The sequence below is a fragment of the Physella acuta genome, unplaced genomic scaffold (assembly GCF_028476545.2).
Source record: "Physella acuta isolate Inbredline_101_S28 unplaced genomic scaffold, ASM2847654v3 ptg000689l, whole genome shotgun sequence".
Classification (NCBI taxonomy): Eukaryota; Metazoa; Mollusca; class Gastropoda; family Physidae; genus Physella; species Physella acuta.
Genome location: NW_026732208.1, coordinates 279,720 through 304,372, shown reverse-complemented (window position 1 = coordinate 304,372; position 24,653 = coordinate 279,720). Strand labels below are relative to the sequence as shown.

At 32.7% G+C, this 24,653-nt stretch overlaps 2 protein-coding genes across 3 annotated transcripts; both read left to right on the top strand.

Annotated features, from left to right (window-relative positions):
- Nucleotides 1–71: 71 nt before the first annotated feature.
- On the top strand, nucleotides 72–3,409 carry LOC131949323 (transmembrane protein 107). 2 transcript variants are annotated; one of them, XM_059311154.1, is made up of 6 exons: nucleotides 72–183; nucleotides 1,219–1,384; nucleotides 1,570–1,660; nucleotides 2,179–2,246; nucleotides 2,440–2,540; nucleotides 2,822–3,409. In XM_059311154.1, the coding sequence occupies exons 3-6, from the start codon at nucleotides 1,577–1,579 to the stop codon at nucleotides 2,983–2,985; spliced, it is 417 nt and encodes a 138-aa protein (XP_059167137.1). In that variant the 5' UTR covers nucleotides 72–183; nucleotides 1,219–1,384; nucleotides 1,570–1,576; the 3' UTR covers nucleotides 2,986–3,409. The 2 variants fall into 2 exon arrangements, with proteins under 2 accessions (XP_059167137.1, XP_059167138.1); XM_059311155.1 differs by having other exon boundaries at nucleotides 1,219–1,407.
- A 2,725-nt stretch (nucleotides 3,410–6,134) lies between these two features.
- Nucleotides 6,135–23,698, top strand: LOC131949334 (lisH domain-containing protein ARMC9). Its single transcript, XM_059311175.1, has 24 exons — nucleotides 6,135–6,284; nucleotides 9,284–9,382; nucleotides 10,263–10,388; nucleotides 10,530–10,697; nucleotides 10,948–11,097; nucleotides 11,658–11,750; nucleotides 11,901–11,925; nucleotides 12,110–12,201; nucleotides 12,482–12,556; nucleotides 12,720–12,844; nucleotides 14,295–14,412; nucleotides 15,055–15,150; nucleotides 15,260–15,350; nucleotides 15,516–15,639; nucleotides 16,006–16,145; nucleotides 16,312–16,388; nucleotides 16,526–16,600; nucleotides 16,800–16,890; nucleotides 17,280–17,473; nucleotides 17,647–17,738; nucleotides 17,884–18,005; nucleotides 18,254–18,341; nucleotides 18,548–18,714; nucleotides 23,177–23,698. Exons 2-24 carry the CDS (start codon nucleotides 9,323–9,325, stop codon nucleotides 23,242–23,244), a joined length of 2,457 nt encoding a protein of 818 aa, XP_059167158.1. The 5' UTR covers nucleotides 6,135–6,284; nucleotides 9,284–9,322; the 3' UTR covers nucleotides 23,245–23,698.
- Nucleotides 23,699–24,653: the final 955 nt, after the last annotated feature.

The window sequence follows — 24,653 nt, the reverse complement described above, 5'->3', positions numbered from 1 at the left end:
TGTAGGCATGCAGTCTTAGTAGTAGGCTGGTTTTAATGCTTTTCTCCCTTTTAAAAATAAAAAAGTTGCAAGGCTAAAGAAACGACCCTCGAAATTATCATGCCTAAACACATCATTATTTTAAAAATCAACGTTTATATCTAGATCTAGAATATTTTACCATCTAGGAACTATATTTAAAAGGTAGGGTATAGATCTATATTTTATTATTTATGGACAGGTTTCTGATTAACACTTGAACCATTTTAATGTTTTATCAGTTGCTAGATTTTAGAAAATGTATTAAAAAACATCTTCAAGGAATTTTTCGATCTGATTTCTGGTGGTTGTTACGGACGCTAGTCTACCTACTCTAGACCCAAACGTTAGGTCCCAAATAAAGGAGTACTCGCTATGTCATCTGTGGTGGGTAGATATAGAATATAGATCTAGATATAGATCTACTCTAGCTAGACCTAAAAGCGTTAAGATTAATAATTTGAGTGTCCCTCAGCCCTCAATCCTACTGACTACTGACTCCTGTACTCCTGTAGTGATGTAGTGTAGGCCATATTTTAAATTAAATAATAAAATATTAGTAGGCCCTAAATAAATATTATTATGCACTATACAGTAATATTGCTTAACAGTTAGTTTTTTTTAGTTAAAATAAACAATGGGGCTCAGATCAATTTATAGTATTTTATAGGCCTACTCTACACACAAGAAATAAATACTATACATACTATATTAGTATAGGCCTATGTTATTTGTAATGTTAACACACAGACTCTTATGTTAGGATTTGTTTTGTCTTTTTTTCCATATAGATCTAGACTCTACTAGCTATATTCTACAATGTTAAAATATAAGTATTAAGTAATAATAGTGCTTTTTCTTATACATTAATATATGAACCAGTGGCGTAGCGAGGTCGGGTGTCACCCGGTGCGGCACTTAATGGTGTCACCCCCCCAGAGGCATAGAGACCCTTCCCAGGGACAAACTTTCAAATTTTCGATTTGCACCCCCCCCCCCTCGAGTTTTCGATTTGCACCCCCCCCCCTAAAACTTTCGATTTGCACCCCCCCCCCCCCTCGAGTTTTTCTCTATATATTTTGCTATTTTTTGCCTTGGTGTCACCCCCCTGAATGGTGTCACCCGGTGCGGTCCGCACCCCCGCCCCCCCCCCCTCGCTACGCCCCTGATATGAACTAAATATTATATTTTATTACACAGGTAACTCACAGGATGAAGTTTAAATGAAGTTGATACAGCATAACAAAATCAAAACTTGATGTGCTAAACACTGATGACCATTCAATTATCTCACGTCTATAGTGCCATGTTATTGTTGTGCTGATCTCCACATAATTCAATTTAGGATTCAGCAGTTGTTTTAAAGGCAAGTTACAAACTATTATATTAGTAAGTACTATGTTGTTTAGCAAATTCTCTATGCAACTTGGGCATCTCTATTAGTTATGAAAATGTAAAAAAAAAGTGTTATATGTTTTTAAAAAAGAATTTAAATTGTAACCTTATCACCTATTGTGTAATCCTTCAATGTTTTCTTTTCTCCTTTGTAAGGTACACCATGCAGTCAACTGGATTAATCCCAGCACGGTTTTTAACTATCATTGCTCATCTAGTGCTAGTTATTGTCATATTTTGGACTAGGGTATGCTATGTTTATTCAGGATAATTTTTTTTAGATTCTCAATTCAAGTCATATTATATTATGAATGGAGCAAGAATAATTATTTAAAAATTAATGACCTCGGTGTATGAAGGGTTTCCTTAACGTGAATTAGGTACCCGTCAGAGCTCGGGACTCTGTACTTTGTACATTGACGTACAGGCTCAAGCAGGGGATCTGAACTTGAGACTTTCGGATTAGCAGTTGAATGCTCTACCTTTCTATCACACCGTCCCATTACATTAGAATATGGTTATAGTTACGTAAATGATATAGGTATCGATATTTAATATTATAACATAGAAGGTACATTTTTAACTATAATTACTAAATAAAAAAATTAAACTTTAATTTTTATTAGTTTATTTTTCCCCTTTATAAATCTGAATTATGGGAAGAGTTATTTCCAGGATACTTTTATTAAAGTTTTTTTTTGTCAGGACACCTTTTCAGTTGACTTGGTTCTATCATAGTTTTAAAATTCTTTTTTATCTCCACAGGAGGAAAATATAAAAATGTGTTTACCAGAAAATTACAGCACCTCACAGTATAATGACAAAGATGTTGAGTAAGAACAAATAGAATAATACATTATGGCACAGATATTTCACAATTTTCTAAGTCACTTTTTGGGAATTCTTAGTTATTATTTGAAATGTTGAGTTCTTTAGTGTTATGGCTCAAATAAATAAAGAAATGATGAACCAGATGAAAATATTGTTATATTGCTTTTTAAAAAAAACATTTTTTTCTTTTCCCAGGATGATTGTAGCTCTGTCAATTACTCTTGGCTTGTTTGCAGTAGAGCTTGTTGGCTTCATGGGTGGAGTCACAATGTTTATGCCTTTTCAAGGGCTTTTGTGTATCCTTTACATTTAAGTTTACATTTTTAAAAATGAAACAGCTGTCTGTGTGATTACCACATTTATAAAATTGGTAATTTAGTTAACCTAATGTTTTCTTTTTTCTTCACTGAAAAAAACTTTCCAAATCATTTAATAGAATTTTTTGACAATATTGTTGTTTTATATTTCCAGGGTTATTTTTAGAATGATAGATTTGTATTCAAATTTAATTTTAGCTGTATTAAAATTTCTAGCCAACTAAATTAAATGTTATTTAAATCCTTAACCTGTTGCCCAGCAACTGCTGCCCACAGTGGTGCTGCCATAAGCTTGGCATACTTCCTGTTTGATCAGTGGCCCTGTCAATGGTATTGGTACATCTTCGGATTCTGCTCAGCTTTTCCAGCAGTCATGGAGATAGTTTACATTATTGGCATTCTTTGTTTTCGTAAAGGCTACTAACTTTTTAACTTGTGACCAGTTAGTAGTTTATTTCATGGGCCATCTTGAAATATCATCCACTAGAGGATAGGGGTTCTGAATACATTTTGTATTTATATAAAAAATATGAAAACATTCAATTTTGTTGGAATTTTCAGCTCTAGAGTGTGTGGGGTATGGCTTTGTGTCATAATATGTAAGCCTACTATTGGATAAAAAGTTAAGTTCAAACGGTGTCAAATCATTCAAAATTCTTGAATGGTACCTGGGAAGAAAGTTGATAACTGTATTGTACATTTAATGGCAGTTTAGACTTAGGGCAGTCTTGATAATGGGCCCTAACGTTTGTAATTGGAAAGTACCCACCATTTTTATAATCAGACACATTTTAAAGCAGGTAAGTATGAAAGGAGTTCTATATTCTGGTTTATGATGTGCCAAAACAGAAAGAAACATTGAGTGCCTTTATATATTGTAAAAATGAGTTTTAATCTGGGTCACAATCACAAGTCTGTATAATATGGTATGTCTGTGACTTATCCCACAGAATTATAATATGTGAAGTCATGTTCATTTGATCTGTGTGTGTGTTTTTGTTTGTTTTGAAATTAGTTTAAAAAATTATTTTTTTTGTGAATGATTTTTAAATTCATGTAAATTGTTTCCCATGTTTTAACTGTAAATATTTTAAAATGTAAAGAAATTGTAAAAAAAAATTTTTGTACTAGATGTAAAATCTATTTATTAATGCTGATTATAAAAAATTTACATTATGAGTTTTATATTTTAAATTACTTAACATTACCATTGTATTCCTGAAAAATTTGAATGTGGTAGCATTTAACTTTTGAAGGTGTTGGAAGTCTTTAAAAATTGTATTTCCATGTAGCATCACATTTTTGTTATAAATGTAGGCCTTTCTAATTTTAACATTTAATAAATAAATAAAATATGTTAATGTGTATTTTATGATTTATTCATAATTAAATTATTCCTGAAACCAGCTCTCCTTTCATAAAAGTAGAAAAATCTGGAGCAACTTTATTGAAAATTGCTGTTTTTTATCACAAATTATTTTAAAATGAATAACTAATCATAGATCAAACAGCTGCTCCTCCATGTATGTAGGTAATTAATCTTTGTTCATAAATGCACCACAATTGAACATGCTAGGGTGTACGACTCCTGACCCAGAAGTCTCAAGTATGAATCCTGGATTTAAGGCCGTAGAACATGCTTAAGTACTCTGACTCGTACCAAAATCTTGTTAAGGGCAGCTAAGCAGTAGAGCATGGTACTTTATGTGCTGTGTTCACTGAAACAGATGAACTCTACTTCTTCTGCCCCATCTGTCTTTAGTGCTGACAACAAAAAAAAATTATGAAATTTTAAAATTTAATTGCATATTGTTCTTGCAAGTCTCCCAGTATTAAAACATCAAAAAGAAAACGAAAAATAGAAGAGAAATATAACTATCAAGTTTTACATAGCAATGAAAAGGCATAATCGTTCTTTTTGAAAGGGAGAGGTGGGGTGTGAAAATGTCCCCTTATAAATATATAGTTTATATATATATATAGGCCTATATATATGTATATATATATATATATATATATATATATATATATATATATATATATATATATATATATATATATATATATATATGCACATATATTTACACACACACACATATATATATATATATATATATATATATATATATCTGGGATCATTTAGAAAACAAGCTGCAAGCGCGCCTTTGCAGTCCCCTCTCTTCCTCTCTATCGCTATCACTACCACCCCCACCCCCACATGATCTGGTGAGCGGTGTTCACTCTGTTTACATTTTACAATCATAGAGACGGGTTTGGTGACGGCTATTAGGGGCAGATAATTTAGTTTGAAACGATTTTAAACTTAGAGGAGGTAACTAAGAGGAGGCTGCTTTCACGGGGGGGGGGGGGGGGGGGGTTAGTGTTTTTAAGCAAATATTTTCAATGGCAGGATTGGTACTGTCGAATTCACAAATTATAAATTACTGAAAAGTAGAAAAAAAAACAACTAAATAGCGGCGTATGATACGCAGCGGGTCGGCTCGTCTAATATATTAAGTTCGATGCTGTATGTCGTGGATTACAAAGGAATATAAGAAAAAACGATACTTCGGTGGATTTAAGTGTTAGATTTCTAAAGTGCTCGTGGTCTAAATTTATGAGTTAAAAAATTAATATTGAATGTCTTTAAAAACAGTTTTCATTTTACATACTTAGAATAATAATTTTCAATTATGAACATTACACAAAATTAAAAAAAAAAAGTATCAACGTTTATAAAATTTGTAATTGTGTCTGAATTGTATTTGCATTAAATCCTAAATGACGTCACGCTTTTTTTGACGATTTTTACCTCCCTCCTCCCCTTTGTCACACATCGTCACAAAAAGCCAGACCCCCCCCACCTAAAATGATGTCACACCTCAGCCTACAACCCCCCTCAAAATTGCACGCACATACACACACACAGACGGACACACATACACACAGACGTCTCTGTGTCAGCACCCCCCCCCCCCCCCCTGAAGAGATGCCTGGAAGAAACTCTGAAAACTGGTGATAATAACTGTCTTAATTGAAACAAGGCCTAATTGAAAAGCAGTGAAATACTAAGAAAAAAGTAATGGATTGGAACGAAATGGAATTTATATTATAGATTAGATAACATGCTTTTACCAGTGTCCGACCCCCCCCCCCCCCTCCCCCGGAGAAAAAATCTGGAAGAAACACTTTTGCAGCTAGTATTATAATGCCCGTGACTTAGTTTTTTTTTTTCAAATTATAAGCCTAGACCTTGACTATTCTAGAATCTAGAAAAAAAAAGGTCCCATAGTGTGATAGTGGACCCATACAATTATTAATTATACAATCAAACATAGTACATAGCCATAGCGATAGATCCGATGATAGGCCTCTAACCATTACTTTGCGGGGTGGCTTAAAGTATGAAAACTAGATCTATATAGTTCTAGATTTATCTATTATTTTTAAAATTTAATTTAAACTTTTCACTCAGGTATTTTAATTTATTATTGGTTTATCGTTCTGGTTGCAAACATTTTTACATACATTTTTAGCAAATCATTTTTCTCAGTGTCAAGACGAGCATTTAGTGCAGAGCTATTTCCGAAACTAGGATAAACAAAAGTGCATAATATTTGATTTGAACACTAACTAATGGATTTTTGGGTGTACTTTTGCCTAATAAATGTGAAATTTAAAGACACATTTTGATTTTTAAGCAATTGGTACCTAATCAGACAGGTAATAAAAACATAGGCATATTAGATTTAGCCTAATTGTAAGTAAATAAACTTAGAAACACTTACTTAGATCGTCGTAGGAATGAAATTGAATGAATGAAAGAATATTTAACCCTCTTAAGACGTAGCTTTTTTAGAGAGCCGGTGCTAAGAAGACGGAGCCTACTTTCAAGTTTTGCACTTGCATCACAAAAAAATTTTGAAAAAAATAAACTAATTATTTTACATGCATAAAAATATATATTATTTATTAGGAAATTGAATGAGCTAATATGATTTTTATAAATCTAATAAAAATCTCAACATATATATATGTGAGCTTTCTGATTTGCATAATTTATGCACGAAAAAAATTTGACGGCACTAAATTACAGTAAATTTGTATAAAAATACGTTTTTTCTCTCTGTAATGCTAATCTTAGTAATCTAAATAATACACAAACATCTATTCAATAATCTGAACTAATTTACTAATTATTATTTCTACATTAGAATTTCTAAGTATATTTTTAGTATATTTTGATGACTGGACTGTTGGACATAAAAAAATTTACGATAGGACTCACGGCACTAAAAAAATCGATAAAAAACAAAAACATGAGGCAAACTTTCAATGGAAGTCGCCATTGAAGTGCTAGATATGTACTATAACAGTTAGAAGCAATCTGATTGGCTGATATGATACTAGAAAGCCAATCGTGTGGCTCCTACTATCACGGCTGAGACCCGGCCGATAGATCGGCCGGTCGTCTTTTTGGCTATAAAACCGGCGGCCGATAGATCGGCCCGGGCGTCTCAAGAGGGTTAAAGATTGAAAGATTGAACCCAAGCCCAAGTAATTTTAATTGACAGTGTACCAGTTCTAACTACTTGAACTACTCAAGTAACTAGTATTTGGCAACTACTACTTGACTTGTAGTAATGTAGTTGATAGTACAAGTCTTGTACTTTTACTACTTGTTGGTGGGTGGGCACTGTTAGTACTAGACTAGTAGAGTAGTGTGAGCCTAACACTACTGACTACAGTAACAGTTACAGTTAGGGTAGACTACTTGTTTCTTTGTATTTTATAAGAACACAAATAAGAACAAGTGTTAGACCGAAGTGATCAATATTCAATATCATTATTAAATTTTTAATAGTACAGTACTATTACTTATTGTTAAACACAGTAAAAAACATTCATCATATTCATATAGATCTATATGATATTGTAATGATTTTTAGCAAATAAAGTATCTAGTAGTTAGTAATCTAACCCTGAGCCCCAAGTTTAAATTTTGTACTACGAATTCATTATAGATTCTAGTCCATTCCAGGATCTATTTCTCTTCCATGAGTTTTATATCTGGCCTACCTTTTGAAGAAATGTTAAATTTAGGCGGGTGTTGGTAAAATACCAGATGAAAATCTCAAAATGGGAAAGTATTATAACTAAGTTCTATGTGTCCCGCAGCTATGCAGTGAGATTGTTAAACTACTTGATCCAATAGAATATCCAGATACCACTACCATTTTATTATATCTTGCCATTCAGTAGTTCATCTTGAAACACGACGACATTAACGTATATCAATGATTCGACAGGACAATCTTGTTTACTGTTTCTATTTATTGCACTATAATATATACATCGGACGACTTGAATAAACGATACTAAGACTGGACCACATTACAACCACACCTTAACACAACAAGAACAAGAATAATTTCAACTTCTTCCACGGCAACAACAATCCTACTCCTAAAATGTCACATTCATGTATACCGTGTCACTATTCAATGCATTCATTATCTTTTGCACCAATATTCGTTCGCACCAATATTCCCTGTTTAAACACAAATCTTAACAGAAAGTATAAAATCTAGAAGAAACACTGGTAACTACTAAATTATAAATTACATTATAGCAATTGCAGTTAATTTGTGAGAAAATCAGAAAACAATGTTATAGTAAGATAAATAAATATCTAGTTTAATTTTTTTGCAACTGGCTTTTTTATAAAGGAATATCAGCCACAATGTGAAATTCTATCTTTATTCTGTTGACTTCATTCTTTTGGTCTTTATACTCTATATAATTTTGTATTTTATACCTTTCTACTAAACCAGAATTGACAGACAGTTTTGGTTATTGTTCTTGTTTATGTTTTTAAGTAATATAATTTAAACAGAGCAGACACAAATAAAGAAAAAATTAACCTAATTTACTATAAGCTCATGATACCACATTTCACACATTGCTCATTCAACTTAATGCATTACTTTGTTATATACACATCTCTCATTAGCTATGTCTTCTAAACCACATTAATCAATACACATAGTTATGTTCTTATCACATTTACTAGTCACATTAGCCTGATTAGCTTCTCTCACTAACACTTTCATCATCAACATCAGTCTCATCTACAGTATTACACCAATTCCCTTCATAAATTTTCTACATCAGCAAAACATGGCTTTTTATGGTGCTGTAATATTTAGCAAATAAAATTTAGGTTTCTTGGACTTGTCATATGTTTAAGGTGGCAGCTAAAAACTAAATCTAAAAGTTGAAAGGTTGTGTTCAAGTTGTGTAGAAAAGAATGATTATTGCCATATCTAGTAACAGAAACATTTCATTGGTATCTCTATTATTGACTATAATAAGGTATCCTAATATCCTAGTATTGAGTAAATTATGAGATAAAAATATCAAGGGATCTAGTAAAAGGCTTTGTACCCATCTTGCCTTTTCAAGTTTTGCATCTTGTCTTTTACCAACACCAACTATATGCTTTGTATTTAAAGAATTTAAATAAAATTTGCTAATGCAGAGAACATTAAAATTATTTTAGATTTAGAGGCTACATTTATTTAACTTAAAAAAAATTATGTCCTAGCATATTCTTGTTGTTTTATGTGTTACATCATGACTAATAATAACACTTTGACATTCTGTTAGTACAAATGGGGAAAAGGAATATTTATTTGTTACTTTTTTTTTTATTTTTGAAGCTTGCCATTTTTAAGCTGGCAGGAATTATTTCCAAAAAGATGTCTGGCAATGCATCAGTGGTTGCTTTTGAAGGAGAACTAAATGCCATAGTGAAAGAGGTAGGTTGATACTTTACTGTTTACACTTTAACAGTGCAACTTTTAACACAACTAAATACATTATTGAAACACGTGAATCAATGATTACAACACAACCTGAGTCTTGAGATGATGGATCCTGGTGTTGGGTTTAGCACTATGGGTTTATGATGAACACCACATGGCCCATGGCCCTCTCTGTTTGGTGGTTATAAATAGATGACCCACCATGCATTAGCATGTTCACACATTACACTTAGCATCAAAATACTTAGATCTGTATGTTACAACAAAAACAAAAAAAACCAACAATATAAATTGTCGAGTTCTGTTTTTAAACATCCAGCTCAGCAGGTAATTAAATCACAGTGTCTATATATATATATTTTTTTATATGTACATCTACTGTAAGCCAATGATGAAGAAAACATAAACAGGTCTCATGAACATGATGTGACCTTACTAAAACATCTCTAATTTATCCAGATATTAAAATAAATTTTAAAAAATTGTATCAACATTTATTTTGCAATCTGGAATTGAGGCTACTTTTTAATAAGAGCACAATAGCAAAATACCTATATGGAAAGAAAACATTGATGAATGAGTGACTTTACTTTGTAAATCACCCATTGACAGAAGCTAAAGAAATAACAAGTATCTTCTACTTAACACCTTTTTGTTTTCGTTCTAATACTTTTTTAGTCACTAAAAGTCTACACATTTCTTTATTTCAGCAACTTTTGACATCTAATTTTCACTTTAATTCTGTTAAATAATTGTCTACTAATTTTTTATGCATCATTAATTATTAATTTTTCATTTACAGTAGTTAAGTACAATTGTATATATTTTAAATGTAATTCAATTTCTAACTTTAATTTTAAAAATTAATTTTTAGTATTTAGATTTTAGCGGCTTTGATAAGACAAAAGCAATATTTGAAAATGAGTGCAAGGAGAAAAATAAACCAGTTTCTGAGCAAGAGTTTCCTACATATGGAAGTGAAAAAGTGCTGTTGGCCAAGGTAAAAATATCATTTTTTAAAAGTGTTAAAGAATATCCTCACATACTCAAAGTTAAAGAATTTAAAGTAAGGAATTAGGTTGGTTAGTAAAGAAATTGTTCAAAATAAGAAAAACAACACGTTTTTTATTTATAATTTCAGAATCAGATGTTGGAATTTTTCCATGAAGGAAAAGGGGACTTGTTTTTTAAGCTGTGGAGAGACTATCTGCCATCAAATGTTAAAAATGAAGACAGTGTGTCAAAAAAATTAGAATTTTACCTCAATATTTATTTTGCCATCTATCCAATCAAATACGGGCAACCTCAGGTACCTCATAGCTGATTATTTTGGATTTAAAATGTAATTTTTGAGAGAATTTTGATTGTTGTTATTGACATTGAAAATGAGCATTGTTAATGACCTTTAGTCATCGTCTCCTTCCCCCCCCCCCCCCCCCCCCCACCCTTGAGCTACTCTACTGATTTATTTTAATTTATCCTATATTTTAAGCAGTACAAATAGCATGAAGAAACAATGTTTATTGTGTTTATTTTAATGATCAAATTTATTCTTGTAGAATGAAGCTGAGGAAGCCATGTCAAATTTTAAACAGTACATAGAAAACCGTGGATCTTCTCTTAGTCAAACAACAGAATTTCTACCTTTTTATGCTCTCCCTTTTGTTACAAACCCAAAAACTCATCCATCATACAGGGAGCTCTTTGCCGTAAGTTGAAATATAGGCCCTATATTAAAAAAATAATTTTTCTTGTTGACTCTAGAGATTTTTTAGTTTAGTTTTAATTTTATTTGTAAGTGCTGGAGAAATAATAATGGAACTACTCCTTGATCCAGTTTATTCTTTAGCCCGTCTTAAAGAAAATTTACTCTTGTTAGTAGTTTAAAGAACTTTACTTTTATGACTAAACTAGTTCAGTTTGGCTTGTATTTTTTATTGTGGTACATGTGTGACCAAGGGTGGACTAGTCATGTCCAAGCAGCCCTAAAAAAAGAAAGAAGTCTGCCTGACTTAAATTTTCATTGTGCACTTTTTGTAAGCTTCTGTGGGTAATGATGGGTAATGGAAAAATACGCACATGAAACTGGGGGTTAGCTACCAACAAATACTTTTTATAAATAAAACACAAATAGGTTTTGTTATAGCACGTTCCTGGTGGCCCACCTCTATGTGGGACAAATAAAAATATTTAAAATTATTCTGGAATTTAAAGTTAATATTTCATTCAATCTGCAGATTAATTAAGCCTTGAAATGTTTTGTTTTCAGGAATCCTGGAGTGCTGATCTGAAGTCAAGAGTAGAGAAGTTCTTGACTTTAGCCTTGAAGTCAACACCGCAGCCGAGATTGTTTGAAATATATGTATCCAAACACAATAACGTTTGTTTTTAAATTTGAAAAAAATAAATCAGTTATGCTAGATAACTGTATTGATGTTGTATCTTTGTTTTCAATGTACAGGGAATATTTTTTTTTTTTAAAAGATGAACATTTTCCTTAACCCAACTCTAGAGGGGAGTAAGTGCTGAAGGAAAAGGTAAAGCCTCTGCTTTTTAAAACTTTTTTTAAAAAAAACAATTTTTCGTGTTAAGAAATTTACATTTCTAAAAAAAATAAACAATAATTTTAGTTTTTATTACATATTAAAATTTGTGGTATCTGTGTCTCTTCCAGCAGAAAAACTGTTGAATTTGTTTTACATAATATAATTTTTTTTAAAGGTATGCAACCACAGCTAGTTTTGATGAGCCAACAAGTCATTGATGCAGAAAAAAAAGCATCAGCCTACTTGAAACGACACAATAAAGTTCAGGTGATTATTTCTTTTAGTTCGTAATGAAAACATTCAAGTCAGAAAATAGTGACTTTTTTAAATAGTGGGGTTGATTGATAAGTTAGTATAAAGTGTCAGATTATTTAAAATGACATGATAAATGGTGGAATAGATCTTTTGAGTTTGAAAAGAATGAGCTTTATTGATAACCTTAACACATCTTAAAAAATATATTTGTCATGGATTGCTAGAACTTAGTTACATGGATCCTGTCTAGATCTAGGTATACTTCTGTAATGTCTGTCTGAATATATTTCAGTCTGACTACCACAATTTGATTGGAATCACAGCAGATCTTGTTGATGCTCTAGAGTCCACTGTACAAGGAAAACATGTGAGTATTTTTTTTACATGATATCAAAACATTTTAGAAACTGAGTCCACACCCTGTATGTTTTTTGGTGTCATTTCTGGGATGGGTGGCCTACATATCAGTTGTGGATATAACACTGGGCCGGATATGTATTCCAATATATATCCAGAGTATTTGATTTCAGATCACACCAGAATACTTACAGCACTTGTGTAATAGACTTTTTACAACACACATGCAGTCATCCTTGGATTTATCTAGGCCAGGCACAGCTGGAGATGCACTTAGACGCTCAGTAATTCCTACTGCGTAAGTTAATTATTTAATGGTCAGTAATTCCTACTGCGTAAGTTAATTATTTAATGGTCAGTAATTCCTACTGCGTAAGTTAATTATTTAATGGTCAGTAATTCCTACTGCGTAAGTTAATTATTTAATGGTCAGTAATTCCTACTGCGTAAGTTAATTATTTAATGGTCAGTAATTCCTACTGCGTAAGTTAATTATATAACGGTCAGTAATTCCTACTGCGTAAGTTAATTATTTAATGGTCAGTAATTCCTACTGCGTAAGTTAATTATTTAATGGTCAGTAATTCCTACTGTGTAAGTTAATTATTTTATGGTCAGTAATTTCTACTGCGTAAGTTAATTATGTAATGGTCAGTAATTCCTACTGCGTAAGTTAATTTTTTTATGGTCAGTAATTTCTACTGCGTAAGTTAATTATGTAATGGTCAGTAATTCCTACTGCGTAAGTTAATTATTTTATGGTCAGTAATTTCCACTGCGTAAGTTAATTATGTAATGGTCAGTAATTCCTACTGCGTAAGTTAATTTTTTTATGGTCAGTAATTCCTACTGCGTAAGTTAATTATTTAATGGTCAGTAATTCCTACTGCGTAAGTTAATTATTTTATGGTCAGTAATTCCTACTGCGTAAGTTAATTATTTAATGGTCAGTAATTCCTACTGCGTAAGTTAATTATGTAATGGTCAGTAATTCCTACTGCGTAAGTTAATTATATAATGGTCAGTAATTCCTACTTCGTAAGTTAATTATATAATGGTCAGTAATTCCTACTGCGTAAGTTAATTATTTTATGGTCAGTAATTCCTACTGCGTAAGTTAATTTTTTAACGGTCAGTAATTCCTACTGCGTAAGTTAATTATATAACGGTCAGTAATTCCTACTGTGTAAGTTAATTATTTAATGGTTAGTAATTCCTACTGCGTAAGTTAATTATTTAATGGTCAGTAATTCGTACTGCGTAAGTTAATTATTTAATGGTCAGTAATTCCTACTGCGTAAGTTAATTATTTCATGGTCAGTAATTCCTACTGCGTAAGTTAATTATTTAATGGTCAGTAATTCCTACTGCGTAAGTTAATTATTTAATGGTCAGTAATTCCTACTGCGTAAGTTAATTATATAACGGTCAGTAATTCCTACTGCGTAAGTTAATTATTTCATGGTCAGTAATTCCTACTGCGTAAGTTAATTATTTCATGGTCAGTAATTCCTACTGCGTAAGTTAATTATTTAATGGTCAGTAATTCCTACTGCGTAAGTTAATTATTTAATGGTCAGTAATTCCTACTGCGTAAGTTAATTATTTTATGGTCAGTAATTCCTACTGCATAAGTTAATAATTTAATGGTCAGTCATTCCTGCTACGTAAGTTAATACTATTGTGCAAAAGACTATTTACAGCCTGTAAAACATTTGGCTTAACTGGTGAATTTAATTTTTTAACAGTCTCCCAGTTACTGAATCTGATGAGAGTTACCCTCCCCTTGATTTTACTCAAATCAAAAGCCAAATCACAGAAGCCCTTGATAGAAAAAAAGCCCTTATTCTCCAAGCCTTAAGATGGGTAAGTTATTTAAATGCTGTGTTAAAATAATGAAGACTCACATGAATATGTATATGGCATCATTAGAAGCTAGTAATTTGAGTCAGCAATATTATTATATCTCAGGCCCAACAATATTATTATATCTCAGGCGCAACAATATTATTATATCTCAGGCCCAACAATTGGTAAATCTAGTTTGGTTACTAAGTTGGATCTTAGTTAGGGAGACCCAGCTAACAGTTGACACTAAATCCTAGAGAAATTTGTCAACGCTAATTAAAATATGCACCCAAAAAATAGTTAACAATGTTGGGATTTATCTTCACAAAGACTGAACAAAGTGTTTTATCATTTGATCACAAGAGTAGAGTTACCTTCACTATTTACCAATGAAAATAATATTTCCTAGTGTGATTAAACCAACACATTCCACACAGTTCATATAGAGACTGATGCTGAGCTGTGTTTATTCAACATTTTATGAAAATTTTAAAGACTGCCAAGTTGAAGCCACTTACTATTTTAACTCTTTTTTTCTCTAACTTGATGTTCCAGTTATTGTATTATAAGCTGTAGATAAAAAAAAAAAATTGTAAACATGGAGGATGTATTAGACCTAAATTGTTCTGAAAAAGAAAATAAATATAAAACACTTTTCAGCGTCTTACAAGAACAAGAGCTGGACAGAGAGACCAAATTTTGAGTGCATACATTCAAAATGACATTTTAGGCTGCTCAAATGATGGGCCATACAGGGTTTGTCCATTTTTAATTAGTTTCAACAAAGATATTCACTCACATAGTTTTAAATTACAACACATATTAAGATGTTCTCAAAATCTAATGTAATTCCTGTCTTTGCCAGGAAACCATTATGAATCTCCTGCTCAACAGCTCAGACGTGGTCAAACAATACCTTGCCAGATTGTACAATGCTTGTGCCTCTATGTGTGCTGGTAGGTTTTCAACCATTGTTACTCAAATGTTTTTTTTTGGTGTTGTTATTTTTACAGCCAATAACCTTATTGTGATTGGTCAGCTTTTATCATAATGTACACCTACATTCACAATCAAGTTTTTAAAGGGCATTTTTTAAAATAATTAACATTTTTTTTAATTAGGTCGTGGTTACCTGGCCACCAACCCTGGCCTGTTACCAGCACTTATGGACATACTCAGAAGTGAGGTCAAAGATCAAACTGCCCAAGAAATGGTTCTAGGAGCACTACAGAAACTAAGTCTCAGGTAGAGATCCAACTTCTGACCTGTACTCCATTTGTTGCATCTGGATTAATATTGTAAATGGGAGAAAACCAAGTTCTGACTTGTATTACTTCTCCTAGACTTTAATTGAGGCTCTATGTTATCTGCATATCATGAATTTTATTTATTTTATCTATATCGCCTCACCTTAATTTGTGGCTGAATTTTTCCAACATTGCCTAAACTTTCTTTATGACTATTTTGTCTACATCTCCCCAAATGTATTCAATATCGCCTAAACTTTCTTTATGACTATTTTGTCTACATCTCCCCAAATGTATTCAATATCGCCTAAACTTTCTTTGTGACTATTTTGTCTACACCTCCCCAAATGTATTCAACATCTAGGCGTCAGCTTCAGTCTGCAATGATTGAGAGAGGAGTGATAGAATGGCTAGTTGGGGTTCTAGAAGATAATGATTCCTTATCTGATTATACACTGGAATACTCAGTCGCTCTTTTGATGAATCTCTGTCTCAGGACTGCTGGTGAGTGAAAATTGTAGATTTTAAAAATAAAGATTTGATGAATTAATTAATAAATGGAGTATTATTAAACGTGTTTGAAGTCTGTTTTATTATTTTAAAAATATTTTTTCTGTTATAAGAGGTAATATTATTATTATTATTATTATTATTATTATTATTCTAATAGGTAAGAAAAGGTGTGTACGCAATGCTCACCAGACCTTGAAAGTTTTAAGTGACCTACTTGGACATGATAATGTTGAGGTATCTTGTTTTCATCTCTTGACCTTTTGTATATTTTTATAACTTTTTCTTTAACGTAATCTACTTACATATCACCAAAGATTTTGTAAATTGCCTAAATTTATTTTGCTAAATTGTAATTATGTTTTGTTTTCTAGATACGACCATATGTCAATGGAGCTTTGTACAGTATTTTAGCTATCCCATCAATTCGTGAAAATGCTAAAGCAATGGTATGAAATGATTTTTGGCTGAAATTTATTTAATATTTATTTTGATTCCTTTTGGCTAGTGCTGTACAACTATCTATAAGTAGAAACATTTATAAAATCCTTTATTATCATTTATTATATTAATCTAAAGCTGTTAATTTATCAATAACATTTAGAGAAAAAAAAAGTTTTAAAATGTAAATTAATATGCTATTTATAGGGGATGGAAGAAATTTTGAAATGTTTTCTAAAAGATAAGGAACCAGATATGAACAGACAAATTGAATTTATCATCAAACAATTAAATTCTAGTAAGTTTTTCCTTGTCTAATTGTGTTCTGATCTACCTTTTAAGTTTCTGTAACGTTTGTGATTTTATTGTATATTAAACCACTTTCAGTTTTTTCATATAATATACATTTAAGATATATATATATATATATAAATATATATATATATATATATATATATATATAGGCCTATATATATATATATATATATATATATATATATATATATATATATATATATATATATATACATATATATTTATATATATATATATATATATATATATATATATATATATATATATATATATATATATATATATATATATATATATATATATATATATATATATATATATATAAAGTGTTTTAAACAATTACATGATGTTTAACCAAAACAAACTGATCAGGTGAAAGTGGAGAAGACTATGAATCAGATGAAGAAGAAGAGGATGAAGATGAAGAAGAGGATCAGGAAATGTTAGAAGCTGACCTTGATAAGGATGAAATCATCCGGCCACAAGCAGGAGAACTCAGTGGAGAAAAATTATTGTCACAATACAGCCTAGGACGGCCTCCAAACACAGCTTCACGGAGAAAAAAGGTAACAGCGCTACTTGTAAACTATTTCTGTAAAAAAATATTTGTATTTGTGTCTGAGGTTATTTTCTTCTAAAATAGAATATGGATAACAGAGTAAAATCTATTTGTACCCATAGTGTACACACCCTTGCCACACCGCTCCAGATATTGAATATTAAAAATAATTTCTTTCAGCTTTTGGGTGATGAGCCATTGCAGAGACCAGCTACCCCAGGAAGTCGTAGAGTTTTGGATCATTCACTCAACTCCAATAACAATGCAGCCAGGTGATAAAAAACATAAACACCAAAGGAATTTTCAGACATTTTTTTTTCTTATTTAAAAATTTTATGAGGTATAATTGTCATAGCATTCTGTTCACATTGTTGATGTTTCTAAAACTTGAGTTGTATGAAGTTTTGTTGTCTTTAGGTCAGGCAAACAGGCCAGTAGGAAGACATCGGCAGGCGGTGGACTGACCGCACAGCCTGACGTAGAGCCTGTCATTGTCAGGCCACCAACCAGAAGTGGGAGCAGACCCTCCACACAAGAGAGTAGGTTGCCTGTCTTTTGTTGTCTACTGGTTGTGGCGGTTGTAGCCTACTGTCTGTGGGTCTTGTAATATACTGTCTCTACTTGTACTCTTCTTTTTGTTTTATTATCTTCTGTCTGTTGTTAATGTCAGTTGTGCTTTCCGTAAAATATTCATTAACTTTACCTGTAAGATTTAGTTTAGATTGAGAATCAAAAATCTCTTTCCTGCAACATGTAAATGTACATTTTAAAACTTGACATTTGCTAGAGACTGATCTCCGTCCACCTAGTCAAAAGAGCAATAGAGCATTCAGACCTTCCACTAAAGCAATGGAGAAAATTGGCCCAGAGGCTAAGTAAGTTTTTTTTAAACTTTAGCTATAAAAGATGGTCTATTTTTACCTGATTGGTTTAGCTAACACAGTGTTTACTTCTGAATGAATTTTAATCCTAACATAACAGAAAATGTGTTTAAAAGTTTCTAAAATAAATGTTATAATAATAATATATTAAAATAAAAGAAACATGTTGTTATTGCAATGTGACCTCTGAACTTTTTCAGCCTAAATGAATACAGATCTGCATTTCAAGCCAAGCCAAAAATACCACGAACACCTGAGGCAGGTGGAGGGAGCAGACCAACAAGTGTTGGCTCCATCAAGGAGCCGCCGCCACAACCCCAGTTCTCAGAGTCTGGCCCTCGGCCCAGCTCCGCTGGAAAAACAAGTGGTACTTAAAGAGTCACTTTATTTCTGATTGTCTAGTGGTGGTAGAGTCACTTTATTTCTGATTGTCTAGTGGTGGTAGAGTCACTTTATTTCTGATTGTCTTGTGGTGGTAGAGTCACTTTATTTCTGATTGTCTTGTGGTGGTAGAGTCACTTTATTTCTGATTGTCTTGTGGTGGTAGAGTCACTTTATTTCTGATTGTCTAGTGGTGGTAGAGTCACTTTATTTCTGATTGTCTAGTGGTGGTAGAGTCACTTTATTTCTGATTGTCTTGTGGTGGTAGAGTCACTTTATTTCTGATTGTCTTGTGGTGGTAGAGTCACTTTATTTCTGATTGTCTTGTGGTGGTAGAGTCACTTTATTTCTGATTGTCTAGTGGTGGTAGAGTCACTTTATTTCTGATTGTCTTGTGGTGGTAGAGTCACTTTATTTCTGATTGTCTTGTGGTGGTAGAGTCACTTTATTTCTGATTGTCTTGTGATGGTAGAGTCACTTTATTTCTGATTGTCTTGTGGTGGTAGAGTCACTTTATTTCTGATTGTCTTGTGGTGGTAGAGTCACTTTATTTCTGATTGTCTTGTGGTGGTAGAGTCACTTTATTTCTGATTGTCTTGTGGTGGTAGAGTCACTTTATTTCTGATTGTCTTGTGATGGTAGAGTCACTTTATTTCTGATTGTCTTGTGGTGGTAGAGTCACTTTATTTCTGATTGTCTTGTGGTGGTAGAGTCACTTTATTTCTGATTGTCTTGTGGTGGTAGAGTCACTTTATTTCTGATTGTCTTGTGGTGGTAGAGTCACTTTATTTCTGATTGTCTTGTGGTGGTAGAGTCACTTTATTTCTGATTGTCTTGTGGTGGTAGAGTCACTTTATTTCTGATTGTCTTGTGGTGGTAGAGTCACTTTATTTCTGATTGTCTTGTGGTGGTAGAGTCACTTTATTTCTGATTGTCTTGTGGTGGTAGAGTCACTTTATTTCTGATTGTCTTGTGGTGGTAGAGTCACTTTATTTCTGATTGTCTTGTGGTGGTAGAGTCACTTTATTTCTGATTGTCTTGTGGTGGTAGAGTCACTTTATTTCTGATTGTCTTGTGGTGGTAGAGTCACTTTATTTCTGATTGTCTTGTGGTGGTAGAGTCACTTTATTTCTGATTGTCTTGTGGTGGTAGAGTCACTTTATTTCTGATTGTCTTGTGGTGGTAGAGTCACTTTATTTCTGATTGTCTTGTGGTGGTAGAGTCACTTTATTTCTGATTGTCTTGTGGTGGTAGAGTCACTTTATTTCTGATTGTCTTGTGGTGGTAGAGTCACTTTATTTCTGATTGTCTTGTGGTGGTAGAGTCACTTTATTGCTGATTGTCTTGTGGTGGTAGAGTCACTTTATTTCTGATTGTCTTGTGGTGGTAGAGTCACTTTATTTCTGATTGTCTTGTGGTGGTAGAGTCACTTTATTTCTGATTGTCTTGTGGTGGTAGAGTCACTTTATTTCTGATTGTCTTGTGGTGGTAGAGTCACTTTATTTCTGATTGTCTTGTGGTGGTAGAGTCACTTTATTTCTGATTGTCTTGTGGTGGTAGAGTCACTTTATTTCTGATTGTCTTGTGGTGGTAGAGTCACTTTATTTCTGATTGTCTTGTGGTGGTAGAGTCACTTTATTTCTGATTGTCTTGTGGTGGTAGAGTCACTTTATTTCTGATTGTCTTGTGGTGGTAGAGTCACTTTATTTCTGATTGTCTTGTGGTGGTAGAGTCACTTTATTTCTGATTGTCTAGTGGTGGTAGAGTCACTTTATTTCTGATTGTCTTGTGGTGGTAGAGTCACTTTATTTCTGATTGTCTTGTGATGGTAGAGTCACTTTATTTCTGATTGTCTTGTGATGGTAGAGTCACTTTATTTCTGATTGTCTTGTGGTGGTAGAGTCACTTTATTTCTGATTGTCTTGTGGTGGTAGAGTCACTTTATTTCTGATTGTCTTGTGGTGGTAGAGTCACTTTATTTCTGATTGTCTTGTGGTGGTAGAGTCACTTTATTTCTGATTGTCTTGTGGTGGTAGAGTCACTTTATTTCTGATTGTCTTGTGGTGGTAGAGTCACTTTATTTCTGATTGTCTTGTGGTGGTAGAGTCACTTTATTTCTGATTGTCTTGTGATGGTAGAGTCACTTTATTTCTGATTGTCTTGTGGTGGTAGAGTCACTTTATTTCTGATTGTCTTGTGGTGGTAGAGTCACTTTATTTCTGATTGTCTTGTGGTGGTAGAGTCACTTTATTTCTGATTGTCTTGTGATGGTAGAGTCACTTTATTTCTGATTGTCTTGTGGTGGTAGAGTCACTTTATTTCTGATTGTCTTGTGGTGGTAGAGTCACTTTATTTCTGATTGTCTTGTGGTGGTAGAGTCACTTTATTTCTGATTGTCTTGTGGTGGTAGAGTCACTTTATTTCTGATTGTCTTGTGGTGGTAGAGTCACTTTATTTCTGATTGTCTTGTGGTGGTAGAGTCACTTTATTTCTGATTGTCTTGTGGTGGTAGAGTCACTTTATTTCTGATTGTCTTGTGGTGGTAGAGTCACTTTATTTCTGATTGTCTTGTGGTGGTAGAGTCACTTTATTTCTGATTGTCTTGTGGTGGTAGAGTCACTTTATTTCTGATTGTCTTGTGGTGGTAGAGTCACTTTATTTCTGATTGTCTTGTGGTGGTAGAGTCACTTTATTTCTGATTGTCTTGTGGTGGTAGAGTCACTTTATTTCTGATTGTCTTGTGGTGGTAGAGTCACTTTATTTCTGATTGTCTTGTGGTGGTAGAGTCACTTTATTTCTGATTGTCTTGTGGTGGTAGAGTCACTTTATTTCTGATTGTCTTGTGGTGGTAGAGTCACTTTATTGCTGATTGTCTTGTGGTGGTAGAGTCACTTTATTTCTGATTGTCTTGTGGTGGTAGAGTCACTTTATTTCTGATTGTCTTGTGGTGGTAGAGTCACTTTATTTCTGATTGTCTTGTGGTGGTAGAGTCACTTTATTTCTGATTGTCTTGTGGTGGTAGAGTCACTTTATTTCTGATTGTCTTGTGGTGGTAGAGTCACTTTATTTCTGATTGTCTTGTGGTGGTAGAGTCACTTTATTTCTGATTGTCTTGTGGTGGTAGAGTCACTTTATTTCTGATTGTCTTGTGGTGGTAGAGTCACTTTATTTCTGATTGTCTTGTGGTGGTAGAGTCACTTTATTTCTGATTGTCTTGTGGTGGTAGAGTCACTTTATTGCTGATTGTCTTGTGGTGGTAGAGTCACTTTATTTCTGATTGTCTTGTGGTGGTAGAGTCACTTTATTTCTGATTGTCTTGTGGTGGTAGAGTCACTTTATTTCTGATTGTCTTGTGGTGGTAGAGTCACTTTATTTCTGATTGTCTTGTGGTGGTAGAGTCACTTTATTTCTGATTGTCTTGTGGTGGTAGAGTCACTTTATTTCTGATTGTCTTGTGGTGGTAGTCACTTTATTTCTGATTGTCTTGTGGTGGTAGAGTCACTTTATTTCTGATTGTCTTGTGGTGGTAGAGTCACTTTATTTCTGATTGTCTTGTGGTGGTAGAGTCACTTTATTTCTGATTGTCTTGTGGTGGTAGAGTCACTTTATTTCTGATTGTCTTGTGATGGTAGAGTCACTTTATTTCTGATTGTCTTGTGGTGGTAGAGTCACTTTATTTCTGATTGTCTTGTGGTGGTAGAGTCACTTTATTTCTGATTGTCTTGTGGTGGTAGAGTCACTTTATTTCTGATTGTCTTGTGGTGGTAGAGTCACTTTATTTCTGATTGTCTTGTGGTGGTAGAGTCACTTTATTTCTGATTGTCTTGTGGTGGTAGAGTCACTTTATTTCTGATTGTCTTGTGATGGTAGAGTCACTTTATTTCTGATTGTCTTGTGGTGGTAGAGTCACTTTATTTCTGATTGTCTTGTGGTGGTAGAGTCACTTTATTTCTGATTGTCTTGTGATGGTAGAGTCACTTTATTTCTGATTGTCTTGTGGTGGTAGAGTCACTTTATTTCAGATTTGTCTTGTGATGGTAGAGTCACTTTATTTCTGATTGTCTTGTGATGGTAGAGTCACTTTATTTCTGATTGTCTTGTGGTGGTAGAGTCACTTTATTTCTGATTGTCTTGTGGTGGTAGAGTCACTTTATTTCTGATTGTCTTGTGATGGTAGAGTCACTTTATTTCTGATTGTCTTGTGGTGGTAGAGTCACTTTATTTCTGATTGTCTTGTGATGGTAGAGTCACTTTATTTCTGATTGTCTTGCTGCAGAGTAACATCACTTTGTCTTTTGATACTTACATAATTTCTGAGTGTCTTGTAAAAGTTATGATTCTTTGTGAAAGAAAAAAAAACAATTTTTAGTGTGAAAGAGGTAACATTGTTTTTTGTTGTTCTTGTTGCTGTGTTAATAAAAATTTTGTCTTTTGTTTTTCTTCCCTAGCACCAGGTAGTCCTAGAAAAGGGTCTTCATCAAGCTTAGGAAAACCTAAAACACCTAGTCATATGTAGGATAAAGTTTGGACTTTTTAATTGTTATCATTTATGCTCTACTAGCAGTTTTATATAAGTTAAATTATTACATGTAAAAATCTATACCTTTATAAAACAAACAATGTATATTGTTGTTACTCTGGGCCTATACATCTAATAGCGATACAAATAAGAAATTAAAAATTGGAGGATACAAGTTTATACATATTTTATTTTGAATGTATCTAGGCTGGTTGAATCTCATTCAATTTTAAAATATTTCTTTTGTTAGGTCTATTGTATTATTTTTATGTAACTAAAGTTTTGTCTTTATTGCTATCACAGTTTTACATAACAACATACAACCTTTTTGTTATTTATTTTAAAGTAAATTAAAGGCATTTTATAAGTGGGCACTGCAAACTATGTTAAGCACAGTTATTTCAATATTGAAACTGAAAAATTTCTGAAGTCAGCCCTTAAGCTTTGTTAACATGAAGATAGTAAATGTTTTTGTGAAAACATAATTTTTTCATTCAATCATAATTTTTTGTTGTTTTTGTATCTGTAGTTATAATTTGTATTGTACACATTTACTCAATAACAAAAGGCAAGTCTTTATTATGACATATTTAATCAAATAATATACAAATTGTACAATCATCAATAATGGCATAATTTCACCAGTTTAAAAAGACAAAATCTATAGTTACAATAACACTCAATCACATCTTTGAATTTGCTTCTCATTCAGCAATGTGTACCTACAATTGCACATGGCATGGTTTATAATAGATTTTTATTTACACTGAAATTCAATGGTGGTTTCAAGCACAAGAAAACAAGATGGTTGCCTCTTTCTACACTTTTCCTAATAATCTTAGCATAAGCTAAGCTATACAAAATTCATGCATGTAAATATTGTTATTTTAAAATATACTATCCTTCTGATGACTTGATAAGTGGACAGCTCCCTGAAAAACTCAAACCATCGGATTGTTTTCTACCATAAGAAATAAGATGATCCTATATTGTGTTTACCTTGCCTCAAACATACCTCAGATCTTTAGGGTAAACACTACACACATAACATGTTACACACATCATATGTAACACAGTCAAATTGCTTCTTACACTCATTTGAAGTGAATTACTAAACTGATCAGTTATATTCTAATGCTCACATAACCAGTTCAGCATTTGATATATTGAGAATCTAATGACATTAATAAAGACAAGCAAACTTGTGGAGAAATACATCTTTAACAACTGTCCTGAATAAATTAAGGACGGCAGTTACTTCTGGTAATTAGCTGCATGGGGTTTCCATGACAACAGTCTGTATTAAAATAAAATTTTACCTTGAACGCTCAAACAAAAAGTGATGTTAATACAAGCAGAAGAGGTTATTAGGCTGCATCAATGGAAGATTTTGTTACATAATCACT

Coding starts and splice junctions, on each gene's coding strand:
- LOC131949334 (XM_059311175.1), top strand. CDS start 9,323: ATGTCTGGCAATGCATCAGTGGTTGCTTTTGAAGGAGAACTAAATGCC. Junction 17,474..17,646: donor CAGCTTCACGGAGAAAAAAG/GTAACAGCGCTA, acceptor AATTTCTTTCAG/CTTTTGGGTGATGAGCCATT. Junction 17,739..17,883: donor TCCAATAACAATGCAGCCAG/GTGATAAAAAAC, acceptor TGTTGTCTTTAG/GTCAGGCAAACAGGCCAGTA.
- LOC131949323 (XM_059311154.1), top strand. CDS start 1,577: ATGCAGTCAACTGGATTAATCCCAGCACGGTTTTTAACTATCATTGCT. Junction 1,661..2,178: donor TTGTCATATTTTGGACTAGG/GTATGCTATGTT, acceptor TTATCTCCACAG/GAGGAAAATATAAAAATGTG. Junction 2,247..2,439: donor TATAATGACAAAGATGTTGA/GTAAGAACAAAT, acceptor TTCTTTTCCCAG/GATGATTGTAGCTCTGTCAA.